Source organism: Schistocerca cancellata, chromosome 6, assembly GCF_023864275.1.
Source record: "Schistocerca cancellata isolate TAMUIC-IGC-003103 chromosome 6, iqSchCanc2.1, whole genome shotgun sequence".
In the NCBI taxonomy this organism is placed as follows: Eukaryota; Metazoa; Arthropoda; class Insecta; order Orthoptera; family Acrididae; genus Schistocerca; species Schistocerca cancellata.
The window spans coordinates 64,716,486-64,735,178 of record NC_064631.1 but is presented as its reverse complement, the minus strand read 5'-3'; the positions used below and the strand labels follow the sequence as shown (position 1 = coordinate 64,735,178).

Sequence of the window (18,693 nt, the reverse complement as noted above, 5' to 3'; positions counted from 1 at the left end):
CGCCAGGTGGAAATGGCATGGCAAGCCGTTCCACAGGACTACATCCAGCATCTCTACGATCGTCTCCATGGGAGAATAGCAGCCTGCATTGCTGCGAAAGGTGGATATACACTGTACTAGTGCCGACATTGTGCATGCTCTGTTGCCTGTGTCTATGTGCCTGTGGTTCTGTCAGTGTGATCATGTGATGTATCTGACCCCAGGAATGTGTCAATAAAGTTTCCCCTTCCTGGGACAATTAATTCACGGTGTTCTTATTTCAATTTCCAGGAGTGTATTTCGGTTGCTTTTCAGGTAATTCTCAGTTTAAATCGATCAGTGTTAACGGTTTCGCTAGGTTTTAGCAGCTCGTAATAGATGACACACTTCTGATTCCACCAAACACAGATCACTGTCTTCTTTTCAAAGCTATTTGGTCTTGCAATGGATGTCGATAATTTGCCTGGATTCATCTACGATTTAAGGCCCTTTGGAATACTCTGTCTTTCATTCAGTTCATGCGGAACCCGTTTTCCCACTTTCTGCAGCTTTCCACAAAGCTTACAACCGAAGAGAAACGGCTTTCTGCGTGACATTCAATTGTTCCGAGAGTTGCTGTTGATTATGAGTATCGTCTTCATCCAATAAGGTCTCCAATTAATTGCCTTAGAACTTTGTCGGTTGTTTCCAGCGCTCGTCGTTTCTCACGTTCGATGAACCCTCTGCCAGGCACTTAAATGTAATTTGCAGAGTATCCATGTAGATGTAGAAAATCTCCACTTTTGAATTTTTTGAACCATTCGAAACACTGTGTTTTCCCAAGAGCATGTTCGCCAAAAACTTCGAGAAGCGTTCGATGCGATTCTGCGGCAGTTTTATTCAAATGATAACAGAAAACGAATGCTGTCCGTAAATCGTAGTTCGTAGGCACAAAACTCGACATGTTTAGGGGTTTGAAACGGATACCGATGTATGGAACTTCGGTTACTGTGCGCTGACATTCGTCGTCAGTCGTTATAGGACGCAGATGGCGCTGCAGACGAGGTTTCATTGGCCCTACACTGACGGCTGGCAGTATCTATAGGGAAATTCCGGTTTCATACCTCTACACCTGGTAAACGAAGGGGCGGTGAGCAAAAACCAACTAATTTTGGGTACACATGTACTGAAGCTGTGTTAAGGAATACTTCGCACTGTGTTTCAGTTAAGGTATCCATTGATTGTTTTACATACCGCAACTATTCAGGTTGTGTTATGAAACTTTTCTTTTGCTTATAAAAGATATCGGCTGCGTGATATATTTTTTCTGAATTTGTGTGTTGATCACCAGGTGTACATGCAATACAAGTGGGCATTTTACTAGTTCTGTTTCCAACTGTGGATGCTGAGGAACATTAAGATTGACTGTAATTCTCAAAAAATACTAACTTCTATAATGATCTTGCGTTGACTTCTATCATTTTGGGAGATACCAGTAACGCGAAGGATGAAGCACATCAGAGACTGGTGCATACAGAAATAGAGATTTTTTTCTCTTATTTAGGAATATCATATTTGTGTACGAACCTTTGTTTTTTATTCTACTCTTTAGGCATTCTGTCAGGAGGAAAGCCGTTGCTGTGTATAAGCAATTTTCCTTTTCCTTGCAGGGGGAGAACTGTCTGTCGTCTTGTAAAAATTTTGTATTTTATGGATGTGTCTCTCTCAGCGTGAAGAGATGGATTCACTACGTGTTAACATTATTTAGTTTCACGAGGTATTCAATAATTACGTTGCTTTTTACACATGAGTTCTCAGTAGTCCATTCCAGGAAGTGTGCTATTGTGGCCTGGTACCCGCGCTGACTGTACGGAAATGTGCACTAAATTAACTGTTGAAGTTCTGTGTGACGGCCAGGCTTGAATGAAACAGCTTCTATGTGAAGTGCAAATAATTCCAGAATAATACATGAATGTCCTGGCGGGAGTATTATTTTTCAATTTACTCGCTGTCGACGGTTTTTGGTAATATTTTCATCACAACGCTCAGATATAACTGTAACGACGTGATCTCTTATTAAACAGAAAAGACACATAATACAATTGACAAAAATATGTTGTAATAACAGATCATACATCTGCTCCTCTGTGCTCATAAAGCACTTCCAACGTCTCAACAACTTTAATCAGCTGGAATCTCACGTTCATTCCTCCTACTTTACACACCATTTTCAATAACTGTCCGTCGTTGAGTAGTTCATATCCTCATTTTTCGTATATTCGACGTCCAGAAAATCTCGCCCTCTTTCTCTACTCACTGTCTTTGAACTGTCGGATTCTCTGGTTTTACACAGATGTTAATCAACATTGCCATAGATTCTATACAACAGTATATGTACCACACTTAAATAAATGCAAATTTACATAATACAGGTAACACAGCTGATGTTAATTAAGCAAAAAGAAAGAATTATATGCACTGATGGGAAAAAAATCGCAACACCAAGAAGGAGTTGTGCGAGATAAAAGAATGTTGATAGGTGCCTTCCTAAAGTCTGTTGAAATTTCGCGCCAGTTGCATAAGAGTGGCGCTAGTAGCGCCACTATGAGGGTGCACATCAGGTTGGATATACAGGGTGTTTCAAAAATGACCGGTATATTTGAAACGGCAATAAAAACTAAACGAGCAGCGATAGAAATACACCGTTTGTTGCAATATGCTTGGGACAACAGTACATTTTCAGGCGGACAAACTTTCGAAATTACAGTAGTTACAATTTTCAACAACAGATGGCGCTGCAAGTGATGTGAAAGATATAGAAGACAACGCAGTCTGTGGGTGCGCCATTCTGTACGTCGTCTTTCAGCTGTAAGCGTGTGCTGTTCACAACGTGCAAGTGTGCTGTAGACAACATGGTTTATTCCTTAGAACAGAGGATTTTTCTGGTGTTGGAATTCCACCGCCTAGAACACAGTGTTGTTGCAACAAGACGAAGATTTCAACGAAGGTTTAATGTAACCAAAGGACCGAATTGCGATACAATAAAGGATCTGTTTGAAAAATTTCAACGGACTGGGAACGTGACGGATGAACGTGCTGGAAAGGTAGGGCGACCGCGTACGGCAACCACAGAGGGCAACGCGCAGCTAGTGCAGCAGGTGATCCGACAACGGCCTCGGGTTTCCGTTCGCCGTGTTGCAGCTGCGGTCCAAATGACGCCAACGTCCACGTTTCGTCTCATGCGCCAGAGTTTACACCTCTATCCATACAAAATTCAAACGTGCCAACCCCTCAGCGCCGCTACCATTGCTGCACGAGAGACATTCGCTAACGATATAGTGCACAGGATTGATGACGGCGATATGCATGTGGGCAGCATTTGGTTTACTGACGAAGCTTATTTTTACCTGGACGGCTTTGTCAATAAACAGAACTGGCGCATATCGGGAACCGAAAAGCCCCATGTTGCAGTCCCATAGTCCCTGCATCCTCAAAAAGGGACCGCCATTTCTTCCAAAGGAATCATTGGCCCATTTTTCAGATCCGAAACGATTACTGCATCACGCTATCTGGACATTATTCGTGAATTTGTGGCGGTACAAACTGCCTTAGACGACACTGCGAACACCTCGTGGTTTATGCAAGATGGTGCCCGGCCACATCGCACGGCCGACGTCTTTAATTTCCTGAATGAATATTTCGATGATCGTGTGATTGCTTTGGGCTATCCGAAACATACAGGAGGCGGCGTGGATTGGCCTCCCTATTCGCCAGCCATGAACCCCTGTGACTTCTTTCTGTGGGGACACTTGAAAGACCAGGTGTACCGCCAGAATCCAGAAACAATTGAACAGCTGAAGCAGTACATCTCATCTGCATGTGAAGCCATTCCGCCAGACACGTTGTCAAAGGTTTCGGGTAATTTCATTCAGAGACTACGCCATATTATTGCTACGCATGGTGGATATGTGGAAAATATCGCACTATAGAGTTTCCCAGATCGCAGCGCCATCTGTTGTTGAAAATTGTAACTACTGTAATTTCGAAAGTCTGTCTGCCTGAAAATGTACTGTTGTCCCAAGCATATTGCAACAAACGGTGTATTTATATCGCTGCTCGTTTAGTTTTTTTTTGCCGTTTCAAATATACTGGTCATTTTTGAAACGCCCTGTAGATACGCGCTGTAGTGCTTGAGAGCCCGTTCGTTACCTTTGACATTAGGCCTGGTGAATTGCTGGTAGTCAAAAATGCCTTTAAGGCGACACAGACGCCATTATCAACAGCTCACTGAGTTTGAAAGAGATCGTGCAGTAGGGCTACGAGACGTTGGATGTTCCTTCTGCGATACTGCAGAAAGACTAGGTAGGAATGTAGCAGCTACTGGCAGTGACGGTTACGAGTATGTATGGTCGCAGGGAGGCCGGGTCCAGGCGTTAGCGAGAGGGAAGACCTTCGAGTTCGGCGCGTGGCTCTTTCGCAACATGCTGCACCTGTTGGCACCACAATGACACGACGAATTGTTACGAATCGGTTACTTTAAGAACAGCTCCGAGCCAGACGCCCTGCAGCGTGCATTCCATTGACCCGAAACCACCGCCAGTTGCGACTGCAGTCGTGACAAGCGGGAATTCATTGGAGGGAAGGGTGGAGGACTCTTGTGTTTTCTGATGAAAGCTGGTTCTGCCTTAGTGCCAATGACGGCTACATGTCGATTAGAAGGAGGCCAGTGTGTACTACTAACAATGGACCTACACCTGTACGTATTGTACGACAGGAGTGCTTTCCTGGTTATCACACGCACCCTTACTGCAAATTGGTGCGTCAGTCTGATGATTCGACCTACTGTGCTGCCATTCATGAGTAGCACTTCAGATCTGTTTTCCGACAGGATAACGCTCTACCACATTAGGCTGTTGTAACCGAACATGCTCCACACACTGTCGACATGTTTCTTTGGCCTGCTCAATCACCAGATCTGCCTCTAATCGAGCACATACGGGACATTATTGGACGACATCTCCAGCGTCACCCACAGTCAGCAGCATTAACTGTCCCTGTATTTACTGACCAAGTGCAACAGCCACGGAACTCCATCCCACAAACTGACATCCGTCACCTATACAACACAATGTATGCACCTTTGCATGCCTCCCTTTTCAACATTGTGGCGGTTACACCGGTTACTAATGTACCAGGATTTCACATTTGCAATGGCTTATCTCGCAGCTACATTACTCTGTGGTCTTGCAATATTGATCACTGAAATACAGGGTGATTCAAAAGGAATACCACAACTTTAGGAATTTAAAACTCTGCAACGACAAAAGGCAGAGCTAAGCACTATCTGTCGGCGAATTAAGGGAGCTATAAAGTTTCATTTAGTTGTACATTTGCTCGCTTGAGGCGCTGTTGACTAGGCGTCAGCGTCAGTTGATGCTAAGATGGCGACCGCTCAACAGAAAGCTTTTTGTGTTATTGAGTACGGCAGAAGTGAATCGACGAGAATCCGCGGGAAACAACTCAGTATGAACGTGACTCGCGTAAGGTGAACGTTTTCTGTGCCATTTCAGCCAATAAAGTTTTTGGTCCCTTTTTCTTCGAAGGTGCTACTGTAACTGGACTACAGTATCTGGAGATGTTAGAGAATTGGCTGTTCCCTCAGCTCGAACAAGAAGCACAACAATTCATATTTCAGCAGGATGGAGCGCCACCACATTGGCACTTATCTGTCCGTAACTACCTGAACGTCAACTACCCGAGGCGATGGATCGGCCGCCAGGCAGCCCGTGACAGAGCACTTCATCACTGGCCACCAAGAAGCCCTGATCTTACCCCCTGAGATTTTTTCTTATGGGGGTATGTTAAGGATATGGTGTTTCGGCCACCTCTCCCAGCCACCATTGATGATTTGAAACGAGAAATAACAGCAGCTATCCAAGCTGTTACGCCTGATATGCTACAGAGAGTGTGGAACGAGTTGGAGTATCGGGTTGATATTGCTCGAGTGTCTGGAGGAGGCCATATTGAACATCTCTGAACTTGTTTTTGAGTGAAAAAAAATTTTTTTAAATACTCTTTGTAATGATGTATAATAGAAGGTTATATTATGTTTCTTTCATTAAATACACATTTTTAAAGTTGTGGTATTCTTTTTGAATCACCCTGTATGTTATCTAGACATATGCATTCGCGAAATAATTTTTTTATTTACGATTTTTTTCTGTCATTGTATACATGACATCAGTGGATGGGGTATTTTTCTAAATTTTTGACACACATTACAGTTACTGAATATGGGTACTGTTCAGGGCTTGGCAAAAGACAGTGCGTCCGTGAGGTTCATCGAAGTTGCTGATATGAAATCCACGAGAAGGTGACACAGGAGCCAGCTGTGGGATTCTCTACACTGTGGCGCTTATCTACAAGTGCAACTAATTCAATGCAACAAAACGTGAAGGTTAAATCTACATGTACTGACGTGCATGCTCCTTACTGTAACCATACCACAGCATTTGTTAAGAATCTAAATTTGAAGAGGTGCTCTATTGACATGTGTCATTATCTCTATGTCATGTAGTTCTCAGTCAGTTGTCATAGTAATGTCACCGTAATGCCGATGAAAAAAAGAGCGAGTGACAGGGAGACGGGTTCACGCTCGTTTCACGTTATCTACTGTCGACCACACATCCATATATGTTGACTTGAGACACACACAGAGCAACGTGCCCACTAAGACTGCACCAAGTCCCACGAAGGCAGCGACGTCTAGCAGCAGGTACTGGTACCAGGCCAGGTCCATGGCGGCGGACCTCAGGTGCGGCGCCCCCTGGTGCCTGATGACGTACTCCACCCAGTACACCGCCTCCTCCAGCGGCGGCCGGGGGCGGTCCCGGAACAGCCGAGACAGCTGCTTGGCGCGCTCGCGGTACCTGGGCGAGCATCACTTAGTGAGCTGAAGTTGTCATTCACGTTGCATATACCCTTAGGAACACTCTCACCATACACGCTTCTAACACTGCTCACAACCCAAAATTTTTTGGTGGGGAGGATGGACCAAGTTATTTAGTATGTACAAGTCCTTACATTGTGGGTATGGGACCATTTATATCTTCCAAATGTTCAAATTTGTTCGAATTCCTAATGGATCAAACTACTGAGGTCATTGGTCCCTACCATTTATATAGTTCTATTTATACAATGATGTTTATTTTACTCTTGATCAAAATGATTTTTTGAAACCACATTTCATGCATGAGCGCTACATCTTATTATTACGCATGTTATCCAGTGGGGCAGTAGTATTATTACAACTGAATACCAGAAGGAAGTGCTTCTAATCAATACCAGTTCTTAATGATACCAAGACAAAATGGTTCAAATGGCTATGACCACTATGGGACTTAACTTCTGAGGTCATCAGTGCCCTAGAACTTAGAACTAATTAAACCTAACCAACCTAAGGACACCACACACACCCATGCCCGAGGCAGGATTCGAACCTGCGTCCGTAGCGGTCGCGCGGTTCCAGACTGAAGCGCCTAGAACCGCTCGGCCACCCCGGCCGGCGATACCAAGACTTAATACCACTAGTTCACATGTAATGAAATCTGTAAGTAGGGGGACAAATGGGGCACCAGTGCATTAAGTTAGTGCAGGTTGCCGACATCAGGAGCAGGAAAGCACTCTGAGGCAAACCTATTGTTCTCCTTTGACTGACAAGTAGTTAACCAATTGTTCTCCTTTAATTGACAGGTACTTAACCAATTGTTCTGCTAAAAGGATTCTTCCTTTTGAATGACATGTACTTAACCTATTCTGCTAAAAGGATTCTTCCTTTTGATTGACAGGCACTTAACCTATTGTCCCCCACTCCCTCCCCCTCCCCTGACCATCTCCCCCCTCACTACTACAGGTACACTGTGCTGTATCAAAACGCATGGGGTACGTTCGCCTGTACTGGTGCTGAGTGTCCTGCGTGATAAATCAATGATAACAGCTGGTGGTCACGATATACGCGTATGATGTGGTAAAACCAAAATCAAATTGTGTTCTATATGATATGAGAGCGTCTACGGAATAGCAGGTGGCGAGCATGCGCGACTGCAGCGATATACCATATCGCCCTCGCTGCGTCCAGAGATGCCGCCTGAGCGACGAGCAGCAGCCGGCCGCTATTGCGAAGAATCGACAGCATCGATGATTACTACATTAATTGTTAAAAGTTGGCGTGGAGTTGCGTGTTTGTTCGTTTTAAATGGTTCCTATTGTACAACGAAAAGGGTTAGTTAGTTCCCGGATAGACCTCTCACCGACCAAGTGGTGGTAGTGGTGTATATCAGGTCTGATCTTACAGCGTTTCACTGCAAAGGTATAGTGAGGCTACCCAGTGGACACCTAAGTCTTGGGAGAGTGCACGGGATTCTGTCGATTATAGTTGTGTGAACAGTTTCGTTCGTAAAATTTTCTGGGGTGAGTCCCGCGTGGGCCTCATTTAATTGAGAGATTGATTTGTTAGGTGCTGAGTTTTGTGGAATCGGTGTGACCGATATTCCGTCTGCATTGTATGTTGAGTGGTCGCGACGCGCCCAGAGGTAATTGGGTTGCTTGTCGTTTTTATTGAGGTGGTTTGGGTATTGTGCATGTGTGTATCGAGAAGGGAAGGCCTCGAACACGTGTTGATAGTTGTATTTTCAAGACCACTAGCTTGCAGCAGACAGCGAATTGGCTCATAGAACGACAAACTGTTTCACTGTACGGTGATGGTGTGCACGTATCACTGAGTAGACAAGCGATAGTAAATTGAAGGAACCATTTAACGAACTACACGTAGCTAAACCAAAACTTTGTAAGTAGGCTGTTTATGTTTTCTTATTGGCAACGTTACGTAGCGCTCTGTATGAAAATCACTGGCTGTGCTGTGTGCAGTCTGTGGCTAGTTTGCATTGTTGTCTGCCATTGTAGTGTTGGGCAGCGGCAGCTGGATGTGAACAGCGCGTAGCGTTGCGCAGTTGGAGGTGAGCCGCCAGCAGTGGTGGATGTGGGGAGAGAGATGGCGGAGTTTTGTAATTTGTCATGAACTGCTATATATATATATTATGAATATTAAGGTAAATACATTGTTTGTTCTCTATTAATATCTTTCATTTGCTAACTATCCCTATCAGTAGTTAGTGCCTTCCGTAGTTTGAATCTTTTATTTAGCTGGCAGTAGTGGCGCTCGCTGTATTGCAGTAGTTCGAGTAATGAAGATTTTTGTGAGGTAAGTTATTTGTGAAAGGTATAGTTTAATGTTAGTCAGGGCCATTCTTTTGTAGGGATTTTTGAAAGTCAGATTGCGTTGCGCTAAATAATATTGTGTGTCAGGTTAAGCACAGTCTTGTATAAATTGTTCTAAGGGGACGTTTCAACTTGATTCATCAAGGTGACGAGCGGCCGATTTAAATGTTAAGGAACTTAGCGGGTCGCGTGTGGTCAACACCCGAAGAGGTCAAGATTTGCATTTAAATTGTAACTTAAGGTTAGTTGAAAAGTGGCGGTGACATTTAGGATTTTTGTTTGATTTTTTTATTACTTATTTTCGTGTTGTGGGGAATGATAATATATTTGCTGGCACTCGTTCACTGGTGATAACCAACGTGTATTGAGATACCTAGAAGGAAAATAAATCCAATTTTATTGGGGTTAAACGAAACCTTCCAGTCTATTTAAATGGTATCTAGTGTGAATATATCTATAGAACTTTCGGAAGTGTAAACGACTGTAATTCAGAGATATTGATACAGTGGAGTCGATATCACGTATAATGCGGTGTTTTTAAATGTGCGTGGTAAAAGGTTCTTGAAAGAATGAAATTATAAATAATCTACTCAAAGTAGATCTTCTCAATATTAAAGAAAAGATTTCAAGTAAGGGAAAAAGTTTTCTAAATGATGAATAAGTGTAATTGAAGTAACTGAATTATTTACGAAAAGGCCAAAGATTCTGCTACTAACAAAGATTCGTTATTTTGTGACGCATGCGAAGTCTTATCACTTACATATTATCGTTGCGTTGAGTTGGAAAAATATTTAAGGGAGAATTAAAAATTTCTTAATTCCTAACAGTAGTGATGGAAGTGTCCATAAACAGAATAATCATTTAAAGACGGTAGACAGATTGGTATTTTAGTACAAATAATAAAATAGTCCCGAGTTTATGTCAGAGAGTACGTAGTGCGTTGTGAAAAGCTCGTTGCGAAAGATAACAATTGCTAGTTGGATGTCGCATTTATCATCACGCAAGATAATCAGGTACTGAAATTATAGTAATTTGTTGCTCTGACGAGATGAGTATCGTAGACAACGAGTGTTGTTCATTAAATAGGCCTATTTATTCACTACTGCTTAACTTCAGTAATCATTGGTGTGTGAATATTGTTAAGTGATTATTCGTAGTTCTCTCGTGGCTCGGTACGATTTCGGCGTCGTGTCTAGGCAGGGTGTTGTTCCCATTATTTGGCAGACAGGCTGTTTGCATGGTCAGCGGTTGAGGTGGCTGCAATATTAATTGTACCAAGGCTGATTTCGTGTCCGATTAGTTCATTGCCAGTGTGATTGCGGCGTGGGCTAGAGTCTTGTCGTCATCAGAGGCTCCTCTCCAACTGGAATCTTCTGCAATTAGATAACGTTCTGCAGTCGTAACATCTATTTAAAAATAAGAAACTGTGCCTAATTAAAGGTGTGGTGGTCGATTGGTGGGCTAAGGATACTCTGCAGTAACGGCACAGAGACGTTGGTACAGTACGATCCCTTGTCGTTGTCAATCGATCTTGGGTACTGCCAGTCACGGACCAGTACAGCACTTTCAGGTCTGAGTTACTGGAAAAGGCCCCCCTCTCACTCTTATCAATTTGATTGACTACTTAATCAAATTGGTCAATTAATTAACCTCTCCCCCTCTGGTAAACCCCCTCCCACACACCCTCGTGGAAATTGGCGGGAAAATACTCAGTTGATCGGTCATTTTGAGGGAATTAGATTGCTGTGCGCGGAATATTGTTTATTTCAACAATTTAGTGGATTCAAGGCAGTTTATAGAATATATGGAAATTGATGGATAGGAAGGATGTCATAACAGCAAGTTGAAGGGTACACTGTTTATTTATAAAAAAAATTCAGTTTGTGAGGGTTGGATTTCTCTTGCTCATCATTCTCTCCTGTTTGGAAACATGTAGGTCTCTGAAGATGCATTTACATGGGGCAAACAAGCTGCATAACCTAATGTTTGGCACTGTACTGTGGGTGTCAACCTAATGTTTGGGCCTTTGTCAGCACTTAACCTATTGATCTATTAAGTGGTTTTCCATGTCACCCCCCACTTCATTAAACTATTGTACCGCCTTCGCTAACAAATTAAAATCAGCTGTGTCCTCATACCATTTTCTGGTACACTCTTCGAATTTCACATGCTTCTGAACGCCATTTCTCGTGCATTCTTTTTTCTCAGCCACCACTCTTAAACTATTGTACTGCATTTTACATAAAAATTATGCAAATTAGCGGAGTGTTCTGTACTTAACCTGCTGTTCTGCTCCATGTCACCCACTCACACACACCCTCACATTAAGTATTGTACCGCTAACACCACGTTGATATAAAAAATTTATGCAAATTAATTAAATCGCTACTCTTCACATGTATGGGGTACTTTTTTTTAAATTCACGTCGTCTTATAGGACGGTCAAATCGATGGAATATAGTCTAAACAAAACATCGCTAATAAAAGAAAAGGCTCCAATGCACACATATCAAAAATGTTTCAAATGGCTCTCAGCACTAAGGGACTTAACATGTGAGGTCATCAGTCCCATAGACTTATAACTACTTAAACCTAACTAACTTAAGGACATCACACACATCCACTCCTGAGGCAGGATTCGAACCTGCGACTGCAGCAGCAGTGCGGTTCCGGACTGAAAAGCCTAGAACCGCTCGGCCACACTGGCCAGCATGGCGACATCCCTTTCACACTTGATACCTGAGAAATTCCTGTTGAAATAAGTGTTCACCTAGGCACTGTTGCTGACGCGACCAGGCGGGAGTGAAGACCTATTTGCAGAGCGACTGACTCTAATAGACGCTACAGAAGTCAGTTCTCAGAATAGCACACGCTATTTTCTCTCTTCCTCGTGATCCTAACGGGACAGCCTGTTCGCCACTGAATTTAGCCATCAAACTGCTGCTGGTATGGGAGCACTATCCGCCGTTATTTTCTGCAGATGAGACCTTCAGTGGCAAAATTATTTTGCACAGCTCGCTAAATTGCACTGACAGGTCATCAAATAGATACAAGACTCACAAGAATATTGGGAGCCAGGAACATATCTAACAGTGTATCTACAATTAAATAGTACGATTTCTGCTGCAGTCTGACACTGGTTGATGTACAGGTAATGTCTCCTCTTGATGGCTGTGGTTCCGGAACGAATCTCAGTATCCATAGCACACATAATTTACCACATAAAGAAATCTCTCTCATACCCTCATGGTTATCAATGTGCTCAATCTATACATCCCTCGCGATAGGACACACACTCACCTTCTCTGGTCATGCCCTACATAAGTCACATTAACTTTACACTGCAATATATACACATTTTACACAAACAGTGCTGTTATCTTTTATATATGTACTGTGGTGTCACCGCCAGACACCACACTTGCTAGGTGGTAGCTTTAAATCGGCCGCGGTCCATTAGTACATGTCGGACCCGCGTGTCGCCACTGTCAGTAATCGCAGACCGAGCGCCACCACACGGCAGGTCTTGAGAGACGTACTAGGACTCGGCCCAGTTGTACGACGACTTTGCTAGCGACTACACTGATGAAGCCTTTCTCTCATTTGCCGAGAGACAGAATAGCCTTCAGCTAAGTCCATGGCTACGACCTAGCAAGGTGCCATTAGCATTACATTGCATGTATCTAAAGAGTCTCACTTGTACCGTCAAGAGCGATGTACCACAATGATGGATTAAAGTATTAAAAGAAGCTACGTACTTTTCTTTATAGCATTCATTGCGTATCCTGTTTCAGACCTCACGCCAGCCGGCGTGTGTAACGCATGCATTTCGGCTACTTCCGAGTGGCGTGACTGTCTTATTACGCCACAACATGTACAGTGCCCAAAAAAATTAAGGTATACCTCCGCTCACACCGGCTATATGTCTCGATTCTCCTCAGTCCTAGGAAATTATCTGACAAAGTCTTCGAATCAGCGCTTCTGGAAGGTGCTGCATCCTGCCAAGATTCTCTCAAACACGTGGTATGAAGGAAAGGTGTCTGGCACTATGTGTGATAATGAACACTGCATCCACAAATGTAATGCCTGGAGAGACATCACTGAAGTGGGTTGGTGCACTGTAATCAACATCACTATCGATAGAACAACAAGGAACGTGCGTGAGTATGATTAGGGGTGCTGATGAGGGACGTATTGCCCGCTTGTTTTTACGCTATAGTAGGTCCAGTTGAACACTTGCATTGCTATATTGTGCTATATTGTCACAATTCATCACGTCCAATGTATCCTTCCATTACGACTAGACATACGCAGTCTTTTTTGTTTTTACGTGAATAGTAGTTTGATTACTTTCCACAAACGTATGTTGGAACATAAGCCACGGTACGTTCAATTTCAAGCAGCAGCAATACATTTTTGACTATAAACTATAGGTATAAAAAATTGTTATACGTCCAAATATGCAGTAACTGGGTGTCGTTTTCGCACTGCATAAAGGTCTCCTGCCATTACATATTTGTCGATGAATAAAGGATTTAATTACTCTTTAAAAAGCCTTAGAGTCTTTTCTGTACATCAATTTCACCACTTCCACGAAACCTTTTCGGATTTTCGATACTTGTAATTCCTGCTAAAACAAAGTGGCGTCTTTTATATATATTTAGCCAGCCAAGTCGAGGTTTGTGTCAGTGCATTCCATACATAGCGTAGCATTCCAACACACACAATTTTCCCCTGACTGAGAAATCATTGCGTTTGCCAAATATACTAGAGAACGTTCATTCAGAGTTAATTTTCACGGTCGGAGCAGGTGGGTGGAAAAACTGCAAAACTGCCGTACTCTAAGCGCATTTTTAAGTTCAGGTTGGTAAGCACCATACCTGTTTAGCACTGGAGCAGGAGGAGGACCACCACGAGACAGATCTGCTGTTTCAAGTGGCGAAATTGAGTTTGTTACGAAAAACAAAAGAGCCTGTTGGAGCGTCATACAAAGGTTTTGTTTGTTATACGAGTGAGAAACGGTGACTTAGTGATACAGTCCTGTGTAGATTCTATAACATGTGTGTGGGAGCTGAATTTTCAAAAAGGAATATCATGTTATGTAGAAACCTCCTATAGGCCTGAATGCAAGGAATGCTTTACTAGAAGCGTGCAACAGACTTTTCTTTGTCTGTTTCAGTGCACCAGCTTTATTTAACTGAATAATCACTATGATTCCAATGTCTACATCTACATCTACATCCATACTACGCAAGCCACCTGACGGTGTGTGGCGGAGGGTACCTTGAGTACCTCTATCGGTTCTCCCTTCTATTCCAGTCTCGTATTGTTCGTGGAAAGAAGGATTGTCGGTATGCCTCTGTGTGGACTCTAATCTCTGTGATTTTATCCTCATGGTCTCTTCGCGAGATATACATAGGAGGGAGCAATATACTGCTTGACTCTTCGGTGAAGGTATGTTCTTGAAACTTTGACAAAAGCCCGTACCGAGCTACTGAGCGTCTCTCCTGCAGAGTCTTCCACTGGAGTTTATCTATCATCTCCGTAACGCTTTCGCGATTACTAAATGATCCTGTAACGAAGCGCGCTGCTCTCCGTTGGATCTTCTCTATATCTTCTATCAACCCTATCTGGTACGGATCCCACACTGCTGAGCAGTATTCAAGCAGTGGGCGAACAAGCGTACTGTAACCTACTTCCTTTGTTTTCGGATTGCATTTCCTTAGGATTCTTCCAATGAATCTCAGTCTGGCATCTGCTTTACCGACGATCAACATTATATGATCATTCTATTTTAAATCACTCCTAATGTGTACTCCCAGATAATTTATGGTATTAACTGCTTCCAGTTGTTGACCTGCTATTTTGTAGCTAAATGATAAAGGATCTATCTTTCTGTGTATTCGCAGCACATTACACTTGTCTACATTGAGATTCAATTGCCATTCCCTGCACCATACGTCAATTCGCTGCAGATCCTCCTGCATTTCAGTACAATTTTCCATTGTTACAACCTCTAGATACACCACAGCATCATCTGCAACAAGCCTCAGTGAACTTCCGATGTCATCCACCAGGTCATTTATGTATATTGTGAATAGCAACGGGCCTATGACACTCCCCTGCGGCACACCTGAAATCACTCTTACTTCGGAAGACTTCTCTCCATTGAGAATGACATGCTGCGTCCTGTTATCTAGGAACTCCTCAGTCCAATCACACAATTGGTCTGATAGTCCATATGCTCTTACTTTGTTCATTAAACGACTGTGGGGAACTGTATCGAACGCCTTGCGGAAGTCAAGAAACACGGCATCTACCTGTGAACCCGTGTCTATGGCCCTCTGAGTCTCGTGGACGAATAGCGCGAGCTGGGTTTCACATGACCGTCTTTTTCGAAACCCATGCTGATTCCTACAGAGTAGATTTCTAGTCTCCAGAAAAGTCATTAAACTCGAACACAATACGTGTTCCAAAATTCTACAACTGATCGACGTTAGAGATATAGGTCTATAGTTCTGCACATCTGTTCGACGTCCCTTCTTGAAAACGGGGATGACCTGTGCCCTTTTCCAATCCTTTGGAACGCTACGCTCTTCTAGAGACCTACGGTACACCTCTGCAAGAAGGGGGGCAAGTTCCTTCGCGTACTCTGTGTAAAATTGAACTGGTATCCCATCAGGTCCAGAGGCCTTTCCTCTTTTGAGCGATTTTAATTGTTTCTCTATCCCTCTGTCGTCTATTTCGATATCTACCATTTTGTCATCTGTGCGACAATCTAGAGAAGGAACTACAGTGCAATCTTCCTCTGTGAAACAACTTTGGAAAAAGGTATTCAACCTCAAATGTGTCCTTGATGTCTGTGAATAAGGTAATGCTGTAGTTCTGATGAGCGTTAGTGAGTTTAGTGTGCAAAGTATGATCATGCTTTAGTTATCGCTATTAAAGGGGGATTGCGACAGCGCGACTCTGCTTGTTCAACAACACTAGAAAAAATATTCTATAGTTCTTACTTCCTTAATGGAAATGGAAACGAGCGTTTTCCGTCATTGGACATTCGACGCCACACTGGGCGACCTGAGCATCGCATGGGGATCAAATGAAGATGAAGACAACATCCAGTCCCTGAACGGAGAAAATCCCGACCCAGCCGGGAATCGAACCCGGGCCCGTAGGACTGCAATCCGTCACACTGACCACTCAGCTATCGCGGCGGACGCTTCCTTAATATATTACTACAACTAAGCTTGAGAACTATGGATTCAAGGGAAAAGAGAATGCTACTGCTTACAGCGAGTTTCAGCTGGTGAAATCAAGAAATACGTGTAATGTGCTCTTGGATATTTATATGAAACTGATAAAGAGTCATCACCACGTGAACTCTTTTGATTATTACATGTTCCCTACACAATTGGTACCATTACTAAGTGATACATATTTTACTTGCCACCTGACATTAAGCACAGTGTCAACTATGCGTGCTCGGTACTTCTCTTCTCTGCTGTTTCTTGATTTTTGTTACACTTTTAGGCTGGTTTTATTTAAAGAAGACCGGACATAAAGTACCTCTCCTCCCTTGGTATTGTAAGGGTTAATTTGTGCCCCAAAACTTCGTGCACAAATTAACCCTTACAATACCAAAGGAGGAGGGGTACTATATGTCCGCATTTTGAAAATAATATTATGTAGTCATGTGCTTTATATTATTTATTGTTTTTGAAGATTTCTTATACTGCTTTTCGTAATTCTTCTGAATTTTTCAGTTAAACGTAACCCACAAATCTAAGTCTTAGTAGTAAATGTGACTTTTCGTTACAAATGTCATATTCATATTTGCAAGTTCAGGACCCTTCGTACTCATCTGTATATCTGTAAAAAGTATGTTGTCAATAAAACTTAACAATAACTAACGAAAACTGTAGTTTTCAAAAATAATATTCCGAATAGGAAACATCTTATTCAAAACCTATCCCAGTTAACCTTACCACCAGGAACAAGTTTAGTTTCCTTGGACATTACGAATATGGACACTTCAGTACTGATGGACGAGGTTTGAAGTACTGTAAATAACAGCTTACGTTCTTTTTGTGGAAATAGACACACCCAGTCAGTTGCAAAATGAAAAGTTTATTAAAGCGCCTTTACCATGGTTTCAACGTTTATAAAAACGTCTTCTTCATAAGGAAATACTGACAAATGGTCTACATATAGTGAGAGAGGTACGTTAAAATATAACCCACATGTGACACTCAAATATAAAATTTCATTTCCATGTTAATTAAAAAATGTACTAGCTGTTCATCGCTGAGGAAATGTCAAATGGTACCAAGCATGATGTGCATGTATCAATTAATAAGGAGGTGAAATTTTATATTTGACTGACTCCTTTCATCTATATTTCAACGTACCTCTGCCACAACAAGTAATCCAGTTGTCAATACTGCCTTCTGAATAACACGTTTGTAAACGTTGAAACCATGATAAAGGGATTTTGATAAACTTCCATTTTGCAACTGTTTGGCTGTGTACTCTTTCTACAAGAATATTTAAACCTACAATTGTTGCTCCAGCCATGTACATAACTTTACGTTCATTTAGTAATCGTTCTATTGAAGAAATAGATGAGGTACTCCAATTACTTGACATAATACTCGAATTCAATTATTTCAGGTTTGGTGACAATGTTTTCTTGTAAAGCCACGACCTAGCCACGGGCTTCCAGTTATCCTATCGTAAGCAAACATTTTCGTAACGAACTTAGAAAATTAGATATTTAACTAACTAAGAAAGTTACGGCTGAAGTGGTAGCCTGGAATCGCTACGTCGACGACATTCTATTTCTCTATAACGGATCAAACGGCGAATGATAGGTCTTCTCAGACGAATACAACTGCTCAAATACGAATACATAGTTCACTATTCAATATAGTGAAAACGGATGGATTTATTACTAACGTTAAACGAGTCAAAGATTTCTTACGATATTTACTGAAGGCCGACTACCACAGATATATTGATATGGTGTCTGTTCTTTCGGACATGTCCGAAGAACAGACACCATATCCATGTAAGTATATAGTTCTGGCAATACCGGCCATGGCCTTTTTCTTCTGTGCGCATGCACACATATTCCCCGAACTCTTCCGGGACTTGGTAAGAATGTCTTCCACAAGTAATGAGTGTGTTGGGGTGGGACACTAAGAATGTAGTGTGTGGACATACAAGGCGAGAAAGTGGGTCTCGCAGGAGGCTTACGCGAGATATTCCGTGCAGTCGCACTATCCTCCGTGCCCTCGGTGGCCCAGATAGATAGAGTGTTGCCATGTATGCAGGAGGTCCCGGGTTCGAGTCCCGGTCGGGGCACACATTTTCACCTGGCCCCGTTGATATATATCAACTTCCGTAGCAGCTGAAGGTGTTAATATAATTCTAACCACAGATGTGGTGATTCATCAGTCA

The 18,693-nt window shown here is 42.6% G+C and overlaps 1 protein-coding gene across 1 annotated transcript in view; it reads right to left on the bottom strand.

Annotated features, from left to right (window-relative positions):
* Positions 1-6,129: 6,129 nt before the first annotated feature.
* Positions 6,130-18,693, bottom strand: part of LOC126088143 (UDP-glucosyltransferase 2-like) — a 70,696-nt gene continuing 58,132 nt past the window's right edge. Inside the window, exon 7 of the mRNA XM_049906260.1 lies at positions 6,130-6,887. Within this exon, the coding sequence (XP_049762217.1) occupies positions 6,608-6,887 (280 nt within the window). The 3' untranslated portion in view covers positions 6,130-6,607. The remainder of the gene's footprint in view (positions 6,888-18,693) is intronic.